General features: G+C 54.8%; 5 protein-coding genes across 5 annotated transcripts; 3 read left to right on the top strand and 2 right to left on the bottom strand.

The window, feature by feature from the left end:
- Nucleotides 1-144: 144 nt before the first annotated feature.
- Nucleotides 145-2,012, bottom strand: J4E92_006170 (uncharacterized protein; the record flags this gene model as incomplete). Its single annotated transcript, XM_051497541.1, has 3 exons — nt 145-1,536; nt 1,589-1,698; nt 1,751-2,012. The coding sequence occupies 3 exons, from the start codon at nt 2,010-2,012 to the stop codon at nt 145-147; spliced, it is 1,764 nt and encodes a 587-aa protein (XP_051352188.1).
- A 3,405-nt stretch (nt 2,013-5,417) lies between these two features.
- On the top strand, nt 5,418-6,336 carry J4E92_006169 (uncharacterized protein; the record flags this gene model as incomplete). The annotated part of the gene is made up of 2 exons (XM_051497540.1): nt 5,418-5,663; nt 5,728-6,336. 2 exons carry the CDS (start codon nt 5,418-5,420, stop codon nt 6,334-6,336), a joined length of 855 nt encoding a protein of 284 aa, XP_051352187.1.
- A 232-nt stretch (nt 6,337-6,568) lies between these two features.
- On the bottom strand, nt 6,569-10,532 carry J4E92_006168 (uncharacterized protein; the record flags this gene model as incomplete). Its single annotated transcript, XM_051497539.1, has 2 exons — nt 6,569-8,580; nt 8,627-10,532. 2 exons carry the CDS (start codon nt 10,530-10,532, stop codon nt 6,569-6,571), a joined length of 3,918 nt encoding a protein of 1,305 aa, XP_051352186.1.
- Nucleotides 10,533-11,372: 840 nt separating this feature from the next.
- J4E92_006167 (uncharacterized protein) lies at nt 11,373-16,853 on the top strand (the record flags this gene model as incomplete). The annotated part of the gene is made up of 1 exon (XM_051497538.1): nt 11,373-16,853. One exon carries the CDS (start codon nt 11,373-11,375, stop codon nt 16,851-16,853), a length of 5,481 nt encoding a protein of 1,826 aa, XP_051352185.1.
- Nucleotides 16,854-17,923: 1,070 nt separating this feature from the next.
- J4E92_006166 (uncharacterized protein) lies at nt 17,924-19,636 on the top strand (the record flags this gene model as incomplete). The annotated part of the gene is made up of 2 exons (XM_051497537.1): nt 17,924-18,648; nt 18,700-19,636. 2 exons carry the CDS (start codon nt 17,924-17,926, stop codon nt 19,634-19,636), a joined length of 1,662 nt encoding a protein of 553 aa, XP_051352184.1.
- Nucleotides 19,637-20,062: the final 426 nt, after the last annotated feature.

Raw genomic sequence — 20,062 nt, 5'->3', positions numbered from 1 at the left:
TGTATCAGGCAAAATAGTCACTCTGTAGAAATTGGGAGATGAAACGATGCTGATGATAGAAAGCAATGCGTGTACTACCACGGCTCTTATTTACTAGCCCTTTCCATTCTCCTCCGAAAGAAAGAGATACTATGTATACTTAACTTACTGCCACGAGCTGCTCAGACTAGCGCTCGCTTGGCATTTGGGTACGGTGTAGCTTCTGTTCGGGTCACTCTCCCAAGTGACTGTTCCGCCACTGCTGATCTTCACGAACTTGTACTGAATTGATGAACCAGCCGCGAATGGGATTGTAATGGTCCAGACGGGGTTGCTAGAGGTGTAGCTGTTTGCCGAAAGAGTGAGACCTTTAGCTGGCGTCCAGTTGCCGAGCTGCGCGGTGTTACCGGTGATTTTGATTGTGTCACCAGGAACGGTGGTGATGCGGTGTGTGAAGGAGACCGAGACAGCTGTCGGGCATGCGGTCGATGTAGCAGTGGCAGTCTTTGTGGTAAGGGTGGTACCAGTGGTGGGCGTAGCGGAGCCAGCAGTAAGGACGATGGGCTCACCATTGCTGACGGTTACACATATCCTACCGCTGCCGTCGGCGGTCACCGCGGCTCCGTTTCCGTAGACGTTTGTCCATTTTCCGTTGGCCTTTTGGGTGTTGAAGCAATGCTGCTGGTTGGAAGTGCTTCCGGCATTCGTAGTAAGAACGATAAGGTTACCGCCTGCACGGCTCCAGGCGTAGGCGTTGTCCGCTACATACAAGTGAACATGGTCATCAGCGGCAAGACCTCCTGCAGACTTCCTCGCGGCAGTCAACTTCTTGATGGCCTGGTAGAGGTTCGCGTTGGTGTTGAAGCCGCTTCGCCATAGGTCCTCTCGGTTGGCTGGGTCGTCACCGCCAGCGTATCCTTGTTCGGTACCGTAGTAGAGGATGGGAATACCTCGTGCAAGGATGACGTAAGCCAGGGCGTTCTTGAGCAGGGTCTGATCGTTCTTCACGTTGAGCCAGCGCTTGTTGTCGTGGTTGTCCAAAAAGGTACCGAGAGCAGATGGGTCGGGGAAGGTGTTGCTGACGGTGTTCATCATGTCTACGAGCGCCTGGGATGAGCCCTTCTGTTGGTAGAAGTTGTTCATAGGGTAGTAGACCGCGTAGTTCAGAAGACCAGGCATGAGCTTGGCGTACTCGGCAAGGTAAGTTGGGCTGCCATCGAACACTTCGCCGATGCTGTAAACTCCCGTCGCAGAAGAGAATCCGGGCCAGAAGTCTTTCTCGACGTGCTTGACGGTATCGATGCGAACGCCATCGAAGCTGTACTCCTTGACGAGCCAAGAAACCCAAGTGTTCATGACGCTGCGGATCTCGGACGATTGAGTGTTGAGGTCAGGGAGACCAGCAATCTGGCACTGCTCGACGCTACCTTGGTTGCTGTAGTTGATGTCGCAGGCGGAATGGTATGAAGAAGCTTGGTTCAGTGGCGAAGGGCGGTTGTTCGTGATCGCACCTGGTCCCATGTGATTGGCAACGACATCGACCATGACATAGACGCCCTGTACCGGATTAGTGGATGTATAAATTTAATGTTGCCTGACTTAGTCGTACCTTTGCATGAGCGGTGCTAACTAGGCTCTTCAGATCGGCAGCAGTACCGTAGTTTGAGTTGATGGAATACAGGTCCTCAGCCCAGTAGCCATGGTATCCAGCAGCCTTGTCTACGATTGTTGTTAATACACATAAAGTCCAATGTTGACGAGCGAACCGTACTTGAAACGACCGGAGTGATCCAGATAGCATCGAATCCTAGGCCCTTGATGTAGTCGATCTTGGACTCAAGTCCCTTGAAAGTTCCGCCACAGTAGTTGCCAAGGTTGCTGCATGATGCGCCTCCAGTGTCGCTGCTGCTGCGGGCAACACGGTCAGTGAGAACGAAGTAGATGCTGCGAGACTTCCAGGCGCTCGTGTCGGCCGCTGAAACGAGGGAAGTGAAGCCCAAGAGAGCAGTGGTGATGAGGTTGGAGAACAACATCTTGATCAGCTCGATGCTTTTCTGAGCGGATGCTTGAAGTTGCGAGGCTGTGATGCTTTCGTTTTGGATGAGGTCGGCCGCTGGATTTATAGACGTGCCACGCGTGGGTATCACAAGGCCACCCAGTGTCCCTCAGGCTACCCCACAAAGTTGCCTTAATCCCGAGTAAGGCTTACACGACCTCGTGGTAGACTTCTGCGCCTCTCTGCGGTAGTCGAAGATGCTAAGAAGCCGAAGTATGGTTAGAAGCCGCACAGAGAACGATGGTGATGCTCCGGACCGTCATGAATCCACTGAAAGAAGTGTACCTGGGTGATCATAGTACTCGTGGCGATCTCTCGGACCGAGTTAGAGGCGTCCAGTGTGCCTCGTGGACGTTTGAAACACATCGGTGGGGTACAGAAAACGGTCAAGGGCCCCGATCAGGAAGCTGCGGAATACTAGACCTCCGACTTTGCCATGGACGCAGTAGTATTGGCCGCTGCACTTGTTTGGCGTATTGGCTCTAGGGCAGACTAGAGGGTGGGAAGGCTCAGGGGAAATGAAGGAAGTCGCAGGGTCGAAATGAGGGTGGCGGCGTAAGCGAGCTGATGTGCCTCGGGATTGCGGCTTAGCGTCACCATCACGATCCGCCGTCCCCGCATTCCGGTACTTTAGTACCGCCCAAGTCAATTAAGGTGCGGGCCGGACAGCGTTCTGAGGTCTTCTGACTGTTCTGCATATGCGTCAGCGCGTCCTCTGTTTGCTGACGCGCATTGTTCCCGACAGCGACCCAATGAACGCGAGGCCGCTTTCACGACCACGACTAAGACGGCAAGCCTCCGAAGAGCGCTAGACGCTTCCATTAGGGCATGTACAGATGGCGGACGCCCTCCGACTTCTAGTCGACGAGCTAGAAGAGAATCCGCGGGTTTGGGGATTTCCACGAATCCACGTGTTGAAAGGAGATTTTTCAGAGTCTGGAGCCGACATGACGCGAAGACGTTTCCGGGGTGCAGCATTTGGACCATGGCAGATATCGACAGCGCATCAAGAGACTTGCAAAATGCACTCACCGAAATTTTACATGCCGAGGCGCTGCTTGGAGTAAGAGCCGACATCAATCCAATGGAAGCAAAGCATGCATTACATCCATGTGGAAGATCACGATAACCGCGGGTAGGAAAGAAGCTCTTGGGTAGGAAAGAAGGATTTCTTGTTCGTGAAGTGGTCATCGAAATTGCTGATGGGGTGCCAATGTCCCAAGCGCAGTTCTCTCGACGATGGCACTCCTTAAAGTCGAAAAGCATACGACTAGACGTGAAGTTGCTTCAAAGCGTGTCATCTTGCTTCTCCGTCTGCTCTCTACCTAGGCAGTTGGCGCTCGGGATCTATGGCATCATTGTTGCAGCGCTTCAGAAAAGCGACTTCAGCAGTGACTACTGAGGATAACCATGTCGCATCAACAAACCTGTAAAGTGGCCTGCGAGATCTGGCTGGGTCACGCTCAGCGTTCTGCTCTACTGGACAATGTCTTTGTTGTCGGAGATATGGAGGTAGTTCGACAAAGCCATTCGTTCCGACGATTGTCCCCTTTGTGGACCAAGCTGTATAACATGGACGATCCTTAGTCTGTCGCGTGTCTTGTTTTCCAAAGTCACATCATCACCGACAGTGACCAAAGTGAACGATCGCCCGCATCTCAAAGTTTCCCTCACGCTTCATGGCTTATGCACACCGCACGAGGGCTGGAGCTCGCCACACTGGCTACAATCTGCGCGGTATCCCGATACCGGCAGCAGTGGTGCCAGCGGCACCAGCGGCACCACATCCAAGACAAGTAGTCAAGAATACTGTAGCTAGACGAATTCGGAACGAATGGCTTATCACGCGGCAAAACAGGAGAAGCAGAGGCTTGGGGCGAAATGGTAACACCTGTTTTCGCCTGAGCGGTTTGCAAGCGCTATTGCATCTGCCAAAGTTCCTTCAGTGGATCATCTCACACAACAGTACGCAAGGTAGTACGACTGCTTTCCCTTGTCGTCCTGTTGCCGCTATTCAAGCGCAACTAGCACAGGGCTTGACGCTGGGTAAAAGCGATATTTCGAAGAAAAAGAAAGACGAAGATCAACCAGAAGATCTAGAAGACTGCCCCGCTTGCGCAGTCAAGGCTCTAGCGCAATTATATTGGGGTAGTCAAGATATCAATGCTACTGGTCATCCCAGGCCACTGCGCTTTAATGATGCACTGCTAGATGCGGTGCACGATGTAGACGAAGCATTGCGTATGTTTACGCCTGGAGCGGGTACAGGTAACGCGCAACAAGATCCAGAGGAAATGCAAACGCGATTACTAACGGCATGCCTTGAATCTGTGGACCACACGTAAGATGCCTGAAAGATACCAGACCGGCTTGTGCTAACAAACGTAGTCTCGCAGTTAATACCGAATGGAGAACTCGCTATGAAGCACTCTTCATTCTTCAGCTCGATCTGAACCGAACTTGTGCATGCGGTGCTGCCCGGACGTTGCCTGCAGGTACCAACGTTGACGGTATCGGGTTCAATAACGTCGCTATTCTCCCTCCGGGTACCAGAGATAGCGTCACAGATGCCATGCATCGACACTTCACGCCATCGCCTTTGGGCAATCTCCCTTGCGGTACCTGTAACATGCTCCAGCCGTTCACCGAATCTATACACATCGAAGGGTCGCCCGAGTACCTCCGCATCAAGCTCAGTATTGTCCACCAAGGAGCCAAGAACTTCAATCCTGTAGTTCTCAACGAATACCTGGATCTTGCTCAATACCAAACCGTCGGCGGCAATCCACCGTCGCTCAAGTATCGACTGAGCAGTGTGCTGTCTCACTGTGGACGATATCTTAATTCCGGACATTGGGTAGCGAGCGCACGTGGTCCTGATCACGTCTTCTACATCAATGATGCTACGGTTACCCAGCAAGACGCACCCTCGCGGTTGAGAGCTAACCCACAAATGAAGTCGCAAGCTGTTGTTCTGGGGTACAGACGAGTTCATACTAGGTAAAGTCTAGATGATAGCTGTATTCGATAAGATCAGAAAGTCGGCAGGTCGACTTTGTTTGCTTCTCACGCTCTGTGAGCTTTGTTGGTATCGTAATAATAGTAATGTCCCTTAACTCCACCGTCCGGAACTGACTCGCTTTTTTTCACCATAAACGAATGCTTCGCGGTGAAAAGCCTCGTCCCTCCTTCCTCAAACGATATCTCTGCCACGTGCCTGCGTCATAGCGCACTGTTGTAGGCAGCCGTGAGCGCCAAGCCCAGACTTTCCGTTTGCTCTTACCTTGAGATCCCCACCTCCCTCACCACAGCTCCAGGAAGATCTTCAGTCTTTCCAAACTGTGCTTTACAACTTCTTTCGAGTCTACGCTTGAACGCAACCATGGCGACTGCATTCCATCTCTTCTCCGACCTGCCCGCGGAACTGCGCGTGCGTATCTGGCACGTTGCCCTCGAGGACGACTACGACGATCTCAATGGCCGCGAACGCATCATCGAGCTTCATAGCTACAACCCAACGACAACGTCAATCGCCATCGCCGTGTCGCGTCGTTACCCAACGCTTTTCGAAGTCAATCGCGAAGCGCGATGTGAAGCTGCCAAAGCCGGTGGTGGAGAGTGGGTTACTGTAAGTGCTCGTTCAAAATCACTACCTTGAGCTTCGTTATACTAACGCTTTTGTTCTGAACCAGGTCAACGCACGTTGCCAGAGCAGATGTAAGACGAAGTACACGACCACCTTCAGCGTGTACATAAACTTCTCGCAGGACGTCCTCTTCCTCTCCTCCCGATTCCTCGTCGACAACGACGACCGCGGAGGACCAGGTATCAGCATCCCGGTGTGTCTTGAGGAGAAGAAAGTGCGTTTTTTGGTTATCTTACTGCGTCCCAGCGTCATCAAGAAGATTGCGTACCTCGTGCTCACGGTAGTCCCCAGTCAAGGACTTCCGGGGGGTTCTTACAAGGGCAAACTTCTCGAGCTGTTCACTGGTCTCAAGCGCCTCCATTTCCATTCTCACCCTCGTTCCTCTGACCTTCTTCGAATCTGTGAATCTGTCGGACGACATCTACAACACGTCTGGAAGGTCTCCGACGCAGGACCACCACAGGTGTCCCACCAACAGATGTTTCCCCAGATGTTCCACCCCAATGAGCGGGGTAATATGACTTGGCTCTTAGATTCTGGCGTCATACATGTGGAGGCTGACGGCATTCGCAAGGTCGAGTGGGGATTCAGGAAGGACCTGTGGGTTCCGAGGGCGAAGAAGAACGGATCGGGGACTCTGCGAAAGATTGCTTAGGGAGTGCGGAAGATGGAGATATCTTGTACGCGAGATGCATCAGACTGCGGGACAATATTGGCGGACTCGAATGGGATGAAGACATGACTTGACCTATTGGACGGGCCGACCAACGAAGCAGATAGCAGCACCATCAAGAAGCCCAATATATGTAACACATCAAAAAGCAGGCAATGAAGGATAACAATGAATTCTCCTCATCCCCAGACCCAAACTCCTGCTATGCGTACACCTACACACCCTGCACCTTGCGATAACTCGGCGGCTTAAGCGTCCTCCTCAACAACTTAACCGCATAAGGCGGCACAAGACTAATCGCTGCAATAACCGCAAACTTCCACCAAAATGCCACACTGCCCACGTACTCAAGATCAAAATACCCCGTCAAAAACGGCACGGAGCCAAAGTAAATCACCGCCGTACCCACAATACTAGCAATCATGATCCAGTGCCACGTCGTCACCTCCATAGCCACCATAACAAGCTCATTCACGATAAGCACGGAGAAACTGACGCTGACCATCTTGAGGAAGGTGGGGTCAGGTGCCGCAGGCGGTGTTGTGGATGTACCCACGCCGATGAGGAGTTGAGAGAGACCTTGTATAATGGAGCCCTGGTAAACAGAAACCGCGACCCATATGAAGAAAGATTTGTAACTCAGACTACGTCCTGTTTTGAGTTCAGCGTACAGTTCCGGGTAGAGGTTCGCGACGCTCTCATCGACATCGCGATCGAGCACGAGAGAGAAAACAGGCATCATGGTGTAGATCGTGCTGTAGCCGACGAGCAAGAAGTCTTTGTATAGAGCGTTGGGCTCAAAGCTGCTGGCGATGGAGAAGACGGTTTGGCAGATGCTGATGATGAGACCGCGGTGGATGACGAATTGACTCAGTTTGGCGGAGCGCTTGTAGCTGTTGCGGCCGTGCCAGACCAGCAGTTTGACGAGGTAGCAGAATTGCTCGATGGAGAAGTCGGCTGCGAGAGAGGCTTGGCGGCCCTCTTTTCCTACGATGCCGACGCCTACGTCTGCGGCTTGGATCATGGAGACGTCGTTGCCGCCGTCGCCGATGCAGCATACGCGCTTCTTCGTGAACTCGCGGATGAGGCGTGCGACGTCGGCCTTTTGGGTGGGTGAGCACCGGCAGGCTACGACAGTGGGGAGTTGCACGGCGACGGTGATGAATTCTTGGCGGAAGTGTTGGAGGAATAGCGCGAGTGATTCGCCGTCGATGAGGAGGCAGGCGTCTAGTTTTCCGCGGAGGAAGTCGAGGGAGGAAGAGGCGAGGTCTTTGCGCTTTAGCTTGGCGATGGTGTGGACATATTGGCCGCGGGCTACGAGTTTGGAGGAGACGGCTACGCAGCGGGCTGTTTCTACCTTGTCGCCTGTTAACATCCAGATTTTGATACCTGCGTTGCGGAGGAGTTCGAGGGAGGGTTTGACGTCTTTTTGTAGCTTGTCTTCGACACCGGTGACACCGAGAAGTTCCAGGTCGTTCTCTAGATACTCCTTTACGACGTTGGCGACGGCGGCATCACGGTTGTTGAGGGCAAGCGAGGCCTGCGCATGCTTGGTGGAGAAGTCTTGGTAGATCTGCGCGGAGAGCTTCTTGCGGCCGACGACCAGTGTTCGGAGACCTTCCCGGGCCATGTTGGCTGTCTCTTCGTCGAGCCAGTCGTTCGCGGCAACAATGGAGGTCATGACAGTGTCGGCACCCTTCTGGTAGAACCATATCTCGCTACCATCATCAGTAGGTGATGATGCCGGACCCTGATAAAACTTCACAACGATACCCATGCGCTTGCCTTCTGATGTGAATGGAAAGACATTCAGGATGCGCACTTTCACGACAGTATTCCCGCTGTCGCACGATAGGAGGGTCATGGATTCGCGGTCACGAGACAAGAGCTTCAAGCCAACAGCCTCGGTCCATCTGACAATGGCAATCTCATCGGGAGATGAGGCTTGGTATGTAGTCACGGTCTCCCCATTCTCTTCTTCCGTTGTCGGCGTTACGTTATGGCAGAGGGCTAGGGCTAGCACAACATCGCGGACCCGGGATCCAATCTCTCGTCGCGTACGAGTGGCTGAGGTGAGAGGTGCGATGTATGCAGAAGAAGGCGTGACAAGCGATGGGGCTTCTCCGGCGGGTGGTGTGAAGCACTGGTGAACGTATGATGATACCTCGTCCATAGCCTCGTTTGCGTAGGAGACTGTGCCGACGTGAATCTTCTTCATGACCATCTCTACGTACTGTTAGTAGTGTCGGGATTAATACTTGGTTGAACATACCATTCTGTGTCAGAGTACCTGTTTTGTCGCTCAACAGGTACTCAATGCGACCTAAGTCTTCTGGTATTGTGCTAGTCCGAACGATAGTGCCTTTGATGCTTTCATCATGCTGTATGAACCATGCATAGACCGACTTGCCCATATCGAGATTGACACGCAGACCTACTGGGACAATAGTGGAGAACAGAATAAGGAATCTCAGCATTGAGGCCCACCATTGCCGGCCTTCGATGACCTGGAATCGCGCGAGTGCCACTAGGATGAAAGAGAGCGAGAGGGTGAAGATACATAGCCACTTGGTCAGAGAGTTTATCTCTAATTCAAGCAGACCAGTCTTGGATCTTGAAGGCGATGTAGAAAGCGCTTGACGAGTTTGTGGGCCGGTGTATACGACCACAGCCAGTAGACTGCAGCTTGATGCAACGACAGTATTCGCCCAGATGGTGTTGTCGATGCTCAAGGGTGCCGACTGCACTTCGTCGGGGGATGACGTTTCTTCGTTATCATGAGGGTCATAATGTCGTTGCGTCTTGGGCGGCAGTTCAACGGTTCCGTAGAATTCATTGACCTTCTTGTCCGGTTTGCCGGCCACGACGCGGAGCCGGGTGTACTCGCCAATATCCAGATTCTGTGTAAGTGGCGAAGTCAAGCGCAGCTTCCAGTCGGTTTCACCGTCCAACTGATCTGTTCGGATGAAGGCTTCTCCCGAGGTCCCAGATGCTGTGGCACTGTCAACCTTAGCCGTGCCGCCAGTGTCGATGCCATCAATAAGCGCAGCCGATGAACTTTCCGCCTTGGTGTCATCTTCAATAGGTGCTGCATTCTCGCTGGAGTAGCTCTTGAGGAGCACCATGTCGGCAGGCACTCGCTGGTCCTTGCCGAGTTTCACAACGTCTCCAACCCTGAGGCTCCGAGAGGGTTTCACGACTTCCCAGTAGGTGCATGTCGCCAAGCCCTTGCCCGAAAGTCGCTGCTCCTCGTCGTCAATCTCTGCCAACCGACCCTCGTCCTTGGGCTGCTTCCTCAGGCGCTTCTTCCTCTGCGAGTTCTTTCCGGGCGCGACGCCGTTCCCGAGGCTGTTCTCCTCAAACTTCAAAACGGTGTAACCCTCCGAGTTTGCTTCTGCATCTCTCCGCCGTCGAGCAATATCGTCCATAGCCTCTTTACTCAGTGTTATCGTTAAGACGAATGCCAGCGGTGCGATGTATGTCGACAGGTAGCCGATTCGGAGGACGGGTATAACCTGCGATAGGGCGACGAGCAGAAAGTACATGTTGATGAAGAAGGAGAACTCATTGTAGAGGGTGCGTGGAAGGAAACTCCACGGGGTGTACTTGGCATTCGACACGGCGTTCGCGGGGAATCTCGAGGTCTGAAGCTGGCCGACGAAGATGGTGCGCTGGGTGGTCGGATCGTGCTCCTCGTCGGCATCCGACTCTCCTGCGTCGTCGCCTAACTGTATGGGTGCGTTGTTCTGGCGTGATAGGAAGCTGGGCAGGCGCATGTTGGAGCCCAGACGGGAAAGAGCGCTCGGTGGTGGTTGCCGTCTTCTCCGTGGTGTGTGCTGTTCAGGCAAGAGCGGCGAGTCGTCGTCGCCCGACTGGCCATAACTGCCAGCAGAGTCTCTCTTGGACCCTTCATCGTCGTCCAGCAGCCCTCTTAGGTCGTCCTCTTCCGGCTCTTCCTTCTTCTTGCTCGCGCGCAGCCTGCCAACTCTGAGATTCCGCAGCGGTATCCTCGCGCCCAGCTCATGGTATGGCCGCCGTTGCTCCTTGGACTGGCGCCGTGGTGGTGTAGCGGCGGACTGGGAGCGAGAGGCCAGAGGGTCCAGCTCCTCTAGGTCGAGCTCTAGGTCCGAGTCGTCGTCTGGCGCATTCGGCTGGTGGTACTGGTGGGGAGCGGCCATGGCTCATGGGCGGACGAAGAGGGTGCTGGCTAGTTCCGCCTCATGTGCGACGGGCTGGGTGTGGTTATGGCTGCGAGGGTTGCCTTCGGGGGTCCGCGGCGTTTCGGGGGTGTCTGAATGGGCTGTCTGGGCGACTCGACGTTTTGTTTCGGCGGCCGAGCGCTGTTTGGGCCGTGTCGATGGTATATGACGTATGCCCTGAGAATGTTAGGCGTCGCAGAGGGAAGGGCGGTATGTGAATTGTAGAGTCCATCAATATGTGTCTCGACGTCGCGTCACTCTGGGCTGTGTGGCGCAGGCGCAGGGCTGTGGCTCGAGGACAGGGTTGCCGCGGCGGGCCGTTTCAATGTCCAACCTTGGGCGCAGGAACAGCTGGCCAGATCGCTTTCCCACCCTTCCTGCCAGATTACCTACGATGCGCCCGGGGATCGCCTCCGATATTTGATTCTCGCTGCCTTCCTGGACGAAGATCGCGTCTTTCGCAGTTGTGCGACACGCAGAGCCCATGCTCTTCTGCTTCTCTAGAGGTACGTAGCCATGTTCTCCGTCTCTGACGTAGAAAGGGATGGCGATTACGCCTCTTACGGGTCGCGTTCAAGTCACCGTTGCGACTTCCTTTCACGCTCAGTCATATGCACTTGCGTCTACACAAACTCCTCTCTCCTGCATAATTCTCCTCGGTTTGCATATTTTGTCCCACGAGGCGTCTACCGTGGCATGTCAGACCTCGCTTCACCACCCCGACCGAGGCCCAACCCTCTGGCCACAGACCCCCAATTCCAGTGCTGACTGCCTGTGCAGTACTTGTAGATACCCTTTGAATTACCTAATTATTCCATAATGGACGAAGACGGCCCCAACTTTTCCTACGCCTACGGTGGCGCGCCTCCCACCCCCTCCACAGCCTCGAACGCATCATGGAATCCCGCACTGCGCAACGAGAAGGAATCGAGTGCACCACCTAGCGCGAAACCCACGAATCAGTTCGCACAAACCAAACCAGAGTCGTCAGAAGAAGACGACGAGGAAGAGGATGACAGTGAGGAGGCGGATGAGGAGGACGATGATGAAGAATCAGAAGAAGAGAGCGAGGACGAGGAGACTCCTTCAAGACCTGCAGTAGCTGCACCACTCGCACCAGTACAGGCAGCCAAGCCCGCGCCCGAAGAAGCAGAGACCGACGAGTCTACTGCGCGCGACGACACAATACAAGCGCCACCAAGCGCAGAAGCACCTCAACCTCTCGAGCCCCTGGAGGGTGGAGCAGACGGTGCCGACGATGAAGATCTAGTTAGTGCCACGCAGGCACTCAATGTTACCGAATCACAAGCGACACCAGCAAAAGCCGAATCAAGTGAAGAGGAAGACTCTGACTCCGAAGATGAGAGCGAAGACTCGCGACCTGCAGCGCAGATACAACGGGAAGAAAGCTCAGAGGAAAGTTCAGAAGAAGAGGTGGAACCCGAACAGCATCCCGAGGAGAATTACGAGCACCAAGGAGAGACTACAGCTCTGGAGGATGCTATGACGGATAGTGTCAAAGTGCCCTTGGTAGCAGACACGGAGGCCGATGAATGGGGCGCGTCCGGCGACGACCCCTTCGATCTTGGTGGGAAACCACAAGAACCTCCTCTGGAGACACCCGTGGCGGAGGCTGTTGGTACGACTGTCGGAGACGACACTATCGGAAATACCACAGTAGGCGGGAATACCGGAGCCGACATCGACTGGGGTAATTCGGAAGAGCAGGAAGACTTCTTTGGTTTAGGCGCGAGCCAGCAGATCGAACCTGCGCAGGCGGTAGACCAAAGTCCTGGCGCACATGTGGTACAGGCCGAAACAAAAGCTCCCGAAAAGAACGAGTGGGATCTGGATCTTGACCTGGACGACGACTTCTTGCCTGACCAAGAAGAAGCACCCGTCATCGAGTTGAGCGACGACGAAGGCTTCCTCGATGATGAAGCGCCAGCACCCGCACAGCAACCCACGCAAGCCGCTCCTTCAGGAACTGCAAGCCGATATGCTCCTCAAACTCCTGCAGTCGCACCCGCACTTGCCCCGGCAGCGAACCCATATGCCCCTCAGTCGCAGCCCGCGGTGGCACCAGCTTATGATGGCTTTGGACGGAATATGGCTTTCCAACAGCAACAGCAGCAGCAACCACCTCGACCACCAATGGCGAGTTCAGCGCAAAGTTTCGTAGACAAGTCGAAAGGAGGTTATGCCTCGCCATATGATCTGCCGGAAGACATCGTAACCACCCGAAAGCGACCAGCTCCTCGAACAACAGTGTCTGCTGTACAGCCAACTCCACCACCCCCGCGAACTAGCAGTAGGTCTTCGAACGCGGGGCCTCCGCGGCCGCCATTGTCGTCGAGCATGTCAGTTGCTAGTCTGTCTCCACCCTCATCAGGCCACTCCATGCGGTCTCAGATGACCGGCATGCCACCACCGGCTGCACCTCCAAAACCCGCGGTCACAGCAAAATCACCATCGAGTGATTTCTTCGCCGAACTGCCTGTTACTTCCAAGCCTCGCCCATCTGGACGCTACACCCCGCAACCGAATATGCCTGTTCAACCTCCAGTCAGCCATCCTCCCCCGCAACTTCCTCCAAAGGAGCGCACCGCTTCAACCTCGTCCTTACGGAATGAGTTCATCCCAGATGCTGCCAAAGTCGCTACTCCTCCTCCGTTCAGGCAACCAGAACAGTTGGCCATGTTCCCTACTCAGCCATCGGTACCTGCGCGAACAAACAGTCTTCCCGTTCCTCAGCCAGTGCAAGCGCCTCCTTCCACGAGCAGATACTCTCCCGCTCCACCTCCGTCAGGACCAGCTGCCAACTCACGGTACTCTCCTGCACCCCCAAGTGCACCAGCGGCGAACCCGCGATACTCGCCCGCGCCTCCGCCAGGACAGCCTCATGCTCGTTATCAGTCCGAGCCGCATAACAACTTGACCCGGACTCCTTCACAGCCTTTCGCGCCCCGTACTTCCAGCCCGCTAGCCTTTCATAGCATGCCTCATCAGCAGGAACAAGCCCCCGAAAACAATGCTCAATATCCTCCAAACCATCAGGTCACGCAATCGGCTGATGGAATGCCCCGTCCACCATTCAGAAGCCCACTGGGTGAGGTTAGCGAGATTGAAGAGCAGGAGCCAATTCTGAGTTCGAGGCCGCCTACTGGACGGTCAGAGACGCCACCTCTAAGGAGTACACCTTCGTCAGCAGTCGGCTCACCACGGAAGACTGACGGCTACGCACCAAGATACCAACCAGCCCAGCCAGCCGTCCCACAACGCTCCCACTCACAGTCTCCAACAGCTACTATGAAGCAGCCTGCATACAGTATGATGCCTTCGTCGGCAGTCTACGGCGGCCGTCCTACTACTTCAAGCTCGGTCAACGTCATTCCCCATCGTCGACAGGCGTCAGTGAACTACGACTTCATTGTCCCCGAAGACGAGCGCTCGGCAGACCCACTCGAAAGATGGAAGGGTCATCCTGTGTTCACATGGGGCCTAGGGGGCAATGTTGTGACGAGCTTCCCTAAGCAGATTCCTCGGTACGGAGGTGGCGGATCTGCGCCGATGATGAAGAGTAGCCCTGGTGAGATTCGCATCCAGAGTGTCAAGGAGGTTCTCCCTCTGCCAGAAGACGTTGCCAAGTTCCCTGGTCCCCTCAAGGCCAAGGGCAAGAAGAAGGATGTGTCAGCATGGCTTGGCCGTAAAGTCGAAGCGCTTGAGACCCAGTCTAAGGAGCCAGGACTCGAACACACTATGAGCGAAGACGAGCTGAAGCGTGTGGATGATCGCATTCTCCTCTGGAAACTCATGCAAGCACTGGTCGATAACGATGGCAAATTGGAGGGTACTCCTGCAGAAGCCGCTGTCAAGAAGCTGCTACTACCTCCAGGTGACGAAACATCTGACGAAGCCGGTTCATACTCGACAGCAGCGGACATTGTCGGACGTTCAAGGTCTAACACCTCCAACCTGCAGGCAGAGCCCATCGATCCCCGTGCTGTTGAAGATTTGCAGGGCATGCTTGTCAAGGGTGATCGCGAGAAGGCTGTCTGGCATGCTGTCGACCAGCGCTTATGGGGACATGCGATGCTGCTGTCTTCTACTCTCAGCAAGGACATATGGAAGCAGGTTGTCCAAGAATTCGTTCGGAAAGAAGTCAAGAAGGCCGGACGCAACAACCAGGCGCTGGCTGTATTGTACGAAGTCTTTGCTGGCAACCACGAAGACTGTATTGACGAACTGGTACCTGCTTCGGCTCGTGCCGGGTTCCAGATGGTGAGCGCTGACGGTGTTGGCGCAACCCAGAACGCACTCCAGGGTCTAGACAAGTGGCGTGAGACAGTTGCGCTGATTCTAAACAACCGCAGTGAAGGTGACGCATCTGCGCTACTCTCGCTTGGAAGGCTTTTGGCTCAATACGGTCGCATTGAAGCTGCACATGTTTGTTTCATCATCGCGCGTTCGGTTCTCAAAGTCAGTGGAACCGATGACCCGCAGGCCGATCTTGTTCTCATCAGCGCTGACCATCGTCTCAACCCCCTGGAAATGGGTGTCGAGATGGAGCCAATATTGCTGACCGAGGTATACGAGTTCGCGCTATCGCTGTCATCTCCGAGCGGCTCGTATGTCATTCCTCATTTGCAAAACTACAAACTTGCACATGCGTATCAACTCGCCGAGAATGGGTACCGGACCGACGCCCAGGCATATTGCGACGCCATTGCAGCGGCAATGAAGGCTACAACTCAAGTCTCGCTATATTACAACGCTGCTTTCATCGCCAGTCTCGACGATCTGAGCAAGCGACTGTCGCAGTCTCCGAAGGATGGATCGTCATCGTGGATCTCGAAGCCTAGCATGGACAAGGTTGGAAGCTCGCTTCTATCAAAGTTCAACAGCTTCATTGCAGGAGACGACGAGGACAACACAGCCAACAAGTCTGGTGGGCCGGACGGACCTTTCGCTAAGATCGCTGGTAATAGCCCATCCCTCACGCCTTCACAATCGAGCACGGATCTCTATGGCGCAATGTCTGGCTATGGCGCTCCAACGCAACCACCTGCCCCCGGCAACTCAAGGTATGCACCATCGAACGCGTACGCGCCAAGGTCGTCTTCAGAGCAGCAACGATCTCGTTATGAGCCTCAAGGTCGACCATCAATGGAATCGAACGACAGCTTCGGCGTGCGAGCAGTATCCGACACATACACGCCTATGACACCCACGTCAAACGTGTACAGCCCAACTCAAAATCAGCTGAGCCCACCGAGTGCGCGCACGGCAGCCAAGGCACAGTCGTACTCACCCCTTCGCCCGGAGTACAGCCCAGCTCAACCATCTTTCGGTAGTCCTTATATGCCCACACCACCTGTCGGAGAGCCTTCCCTGGCCCCTGCATTTGGTGGCTATCAGCCTCAAGCGAACTCAGATGAGCCGACAGCAAACGAGCTCACCTACGATCGATATGGACCGTCGTCATCCACCTTTGAGCCTCCTGCGTACCAGCCGTACAATCCGGATGAGGATGACAAGGAAGAAGACAAGCAGATATCAAAGAAGAAGTCTTTCATGGATCTTGACGACGATGACGACCTCGCTGCCCGCGCCTCGGCCTTGAAGATTAGTGGAGGCAGCAGCTCCAAATCAGACGCAGACAAAAAGGCAGATGAGGCATTCCGCAAAGCCGCCGAAGCAGACGCTCAACGCGACAAAGAAGCCACAGCAGCAAAGAAGGGAGGATGGCTGTCTGGGTGGTTTAAGAAAGATCCCAACGCCGGTCCTGGTCCCATCAAGGCCAAGCTTGGAGAAGAGAGCAGTTTCTACTACGATACAGATCTTGGCAAGTGGGTAAACAAGAAGGGCGGCGCGGCAGACACGGGTAAGCCCGCTGCAACACCACCACCTCCACGTGCTGGACCTCCCGGCGGCGGAGCTCGAAGTGCCTCAGGTAGCGCCGCACCCACACCGCCTATGGGTCCTCCCGGCGCAGGTGCACTGCGTCCACCTACCTCCAACCCCCGCTCGTCGTCGCTGCCGCCGCCAATGGGTGTAGCAGGCTCCCGCGCCTCTACACCCGGCATCCCAGAATCCGACGAAGAGGGTTTCGCTGGACCCAAGCCACCTACGCTGGCTAGACCCAGCTTCGGTGCTGCATCCGGACCGCCATCACGACCGGGCACTGGTATGAGCAATGCTAGTAGTATTGACGATTTGCTCGGCGCACCTCAAGCGAGGAAGGGCCCCGCGGGTAAGAAGAAGAAGGGTGGACGCTATGTCGATGTCATGGCCAAGTAAAAACATTACGGGAAACGATCAAGATATGGGAAACGGAGATAGATGACCGTTATCAGGACGCACATGTCAGGGATGAACAGCATGGTTGTCATGAAGGATTCGGGCGCGGCATACAGGTGTTCCTGCATTAGAAGGAGTAAATGCATTAGTCTCGCATCCCGAGCCCATTTCTCGGGTTTCGAAACACAATTGTACTATTATATATCATCATACTCTATCCTATCATGTACGCCATCACTTCAGTATCGCAATCGTGATAAACGTGTCGTGTGTCCCACCCCGGGGGGCGGCCCCAGCCTGTCCACTTTCCTCCCTCCACAAAAGATACGAAGAACGGCCTTTTGCTCGGAGCTGTTGCTGGCTGGGCGTTGACCAAGTGGCCCACTGGGGCCGATTGGGCTGGCGGTGGTCGACCCCACAAGAACGGCAAACACACCCGATTACGGAGATGACGCATTGTCCGGCTAGTTGATCGGTGACATGCGCTTTCGCGTGGTCGGTATCGCCAGGGTCTGGCTCGCGATTGTTACACGCGCTGCGCGCATGGCTATCGGGCAGGATGTTCGAAGGAGTCTTATCGTTGTCGCTTACTTGATGTGTGGTGTATGTATGTTGTTGGGTGGGTAGTTTCTCGGTACCATATCAGCACAGCTAGCCAGCCCAGTCGACGCCTATCTCCCCGACTCCGACTCGTGCTGTGGAGCGAACGATTGCAGCGTCGCATTCGCAGCAGCTCCCAGCTCCCAAGACCGCTAGGATTAGTATTAGTCAGTCTAGCCCTTTGGTGGGCTTGAGCCAGCTGCGGGGATTTCGGCGGCGCTCGCGTGGTCATCTTTTTTATCTTGGGTTTTTCGTGTTCCTTATCCTGTTGACTGATGCTATAGCACTGCTGCCCGCGCTGTTATCGCGGTGTTGTTTTGTCTTCTTATACTGGACGGTTCCGAGGTTGCGACATCACGATACGGTACTTCTAGGTCGTCGCATTTCCCATCGCAGCGCAAGGATTCGACGCGCAGTAAGAGTTGGTTTTCTGAATTGATCGTGGTATACCTGGACAAAGCGAGACAATCATGGCGAAGAGCGTTTCCGTGACCGAAGGCGGAGCAGGAGGAGGACAAGATGCCACACGAAGACGGGCTTCGATCAACGACCCGGGCGCCGACGCTGCCCTGGCGAAAATGGGCTACCAATCTGAACTACCACGGAATCTGAGCATGCTGAGCGTCCTCGGCATGTCGTTTGCCATCATGGCCGTTCCATTCGGTCTCTCAACAACACTCTACATTACGCTTACGGACGGGCAATCGGTGACTGTGCTCTACGGCTGGATCCTCGTCTCCCTCATCTCGCTCGCCATCGCCGCGTCCCTTGCTGAGATCTGCGCTGTTTACCCCACAGCCGGCGGCGTGTACTACTGGTCCGCCATGCTCTCCACGCGCGAATGGGCGCCCATCGCGTCGTGGGTAACGGGCTGGTTGACTTTAGTGGGCAACTGGACGGTTACTCTTTCGATCAATTTCTCCGGCGGCCAACTCATCTTATCGGCTATTACGCTTTGGAACGAGGACTTTGTGCCGAATGAATGGCAGACTGTTCTTGCGTTTTGGGCGGTGATGTTGATTTGCATGGCGATTAATATCTTCGGGGCGAAGCATCTCGATCTGATCAATAAGATTTGTATCTATTGGACGGCGACTAGTGTGGTGGTTATCATGGTTGTGCTATTGACTATGGCGGATACGAAGAGGGATGCGGAATTTGTGTTTGCGCATTATGATGCTAGTCAGAGTGGATGGTATGTCGTCTTGACATGGAACATGAGACAATTGGACTGACTCTTTGCTAGGCCATCAGGATGGGCTTTCTTCGTCGGTCTCCTCCAAGCTGCATACACGCTGACTGGGTACGGCATGGTCGCCGCCATGTGCGAAGAAGTCTCGAACCCGTCGCGCGAAGTCCCCAAAGCCATCGTTCTCTCCGTCGCAGCAGCCGGTGTCACGGGAGTCATCTACCTGATCCCCATTCTCTTCGTCCTCCCCGATGTCCAACTCCTCCTCGACGTCGCCAATGGCCAACCCATCGGTCTGCTGTTCAAGACCGTAACCGGCAGCGCGGGCGGCGGCTTCGGACTTCTCTTCCTCATCCTCGGCATCCTCTTCTTCGCCGGCACGGGCGCTCTGACCGCTGCATCACGCTGCACCTATGCGTTTGCTCGCGACGGTGCGATTCCTGGTTCGCGACTCTGGGCCAAGGTTGACAAACGCTTCGACATCCCCCTTATGGCGCTCGTCCTCTCCACAGTCGTCGACTGCCTCCTCGGCCTCATCTACTTCGGCTCCTCAGCCGCATTCAACTCCTTCACCGGTGTCGCTACAATCTGCCTCTCCACCTCGTACGGCATGCCCATCCTCATCTCCGTCCTCCGCGGTCGCAGAGCAGTCAAACACTCGTCCTTCTCGCTCGGCCGCTTCGGCTACGCCATCAACGTCGCTATGATTGCGTGGATCTGCCTCGCTGTCGTGCTCTTCTGCATGCCAGTTAGTCTGCCAGTCGAGCCTGCTACCATGAATTATGCGAGTGTGGTTTTCGCGGGCTTCGCGGCGATCAGTGTGGCGTGGTACTTTATCAGTGGGAGGAAGGAGTTTTCGGGCCCGCCTGTGCCGACGGATGCTGAGCCTGGGGAGGAGACTGTTGTTGCGGGGTTGGCAGTGCAGGATAGTCGGCAGGATATTGAGGGGAAGGGGGATATGGATAAGGGTGTTGAGCACGATAAGGTGTATTGAGTGGGAGAGGGAGTGCGATGAAAGTTGATGTCCATTATTTTGAGATTGTTTGATATGTCAGACTACCTATCTAATTGAGACCCAAATAAAGTCCTCTCGTCCTACAGTTGCATACAGCGAGTACAAGGTGTTTAGGAAATACACCTGCATTGAGATCACTATATAGAGTTACCGACTGCGTTTTGTTGCCCTGCTCTGCATCAACACTTCACCATAATAAAGTCCTCTCGTCTGAATATGTCTTGAGGTCCTAGAGCATCGCGGTGAGGATTGATCAAGTTGCAGTGAAGAAGACGGTAGGTTTCCGCTCTCAGGTGAAGGGGTGACGCCACAGGACGCTAAGCCACGGCTAGCGGGGGTACGCGGTTACGCGATCCACGGTTGGTCGCAAAGCACTCAACGCGACAAGCACCATCTCTCCCATGG

The sequence above is a fragment of the Alternaria infectoria genome, assembly GCF_024043175.1.
Source record: "Alternaria infectoria strain BMP 0036 chromosome Unknown scaffold_9, whole genome shotgun sequence".
NCBI lineage: Eukaryota > Fungi > Ascomycota > Dothideomycetes > Pleosporales > Pleosporaceae > Alternaria > Alternaria infectoria.
Note: the sequence above shows the minus strand (reverse complement) of the source record. Positions and strands in the feature narration are given on the sequence as shown.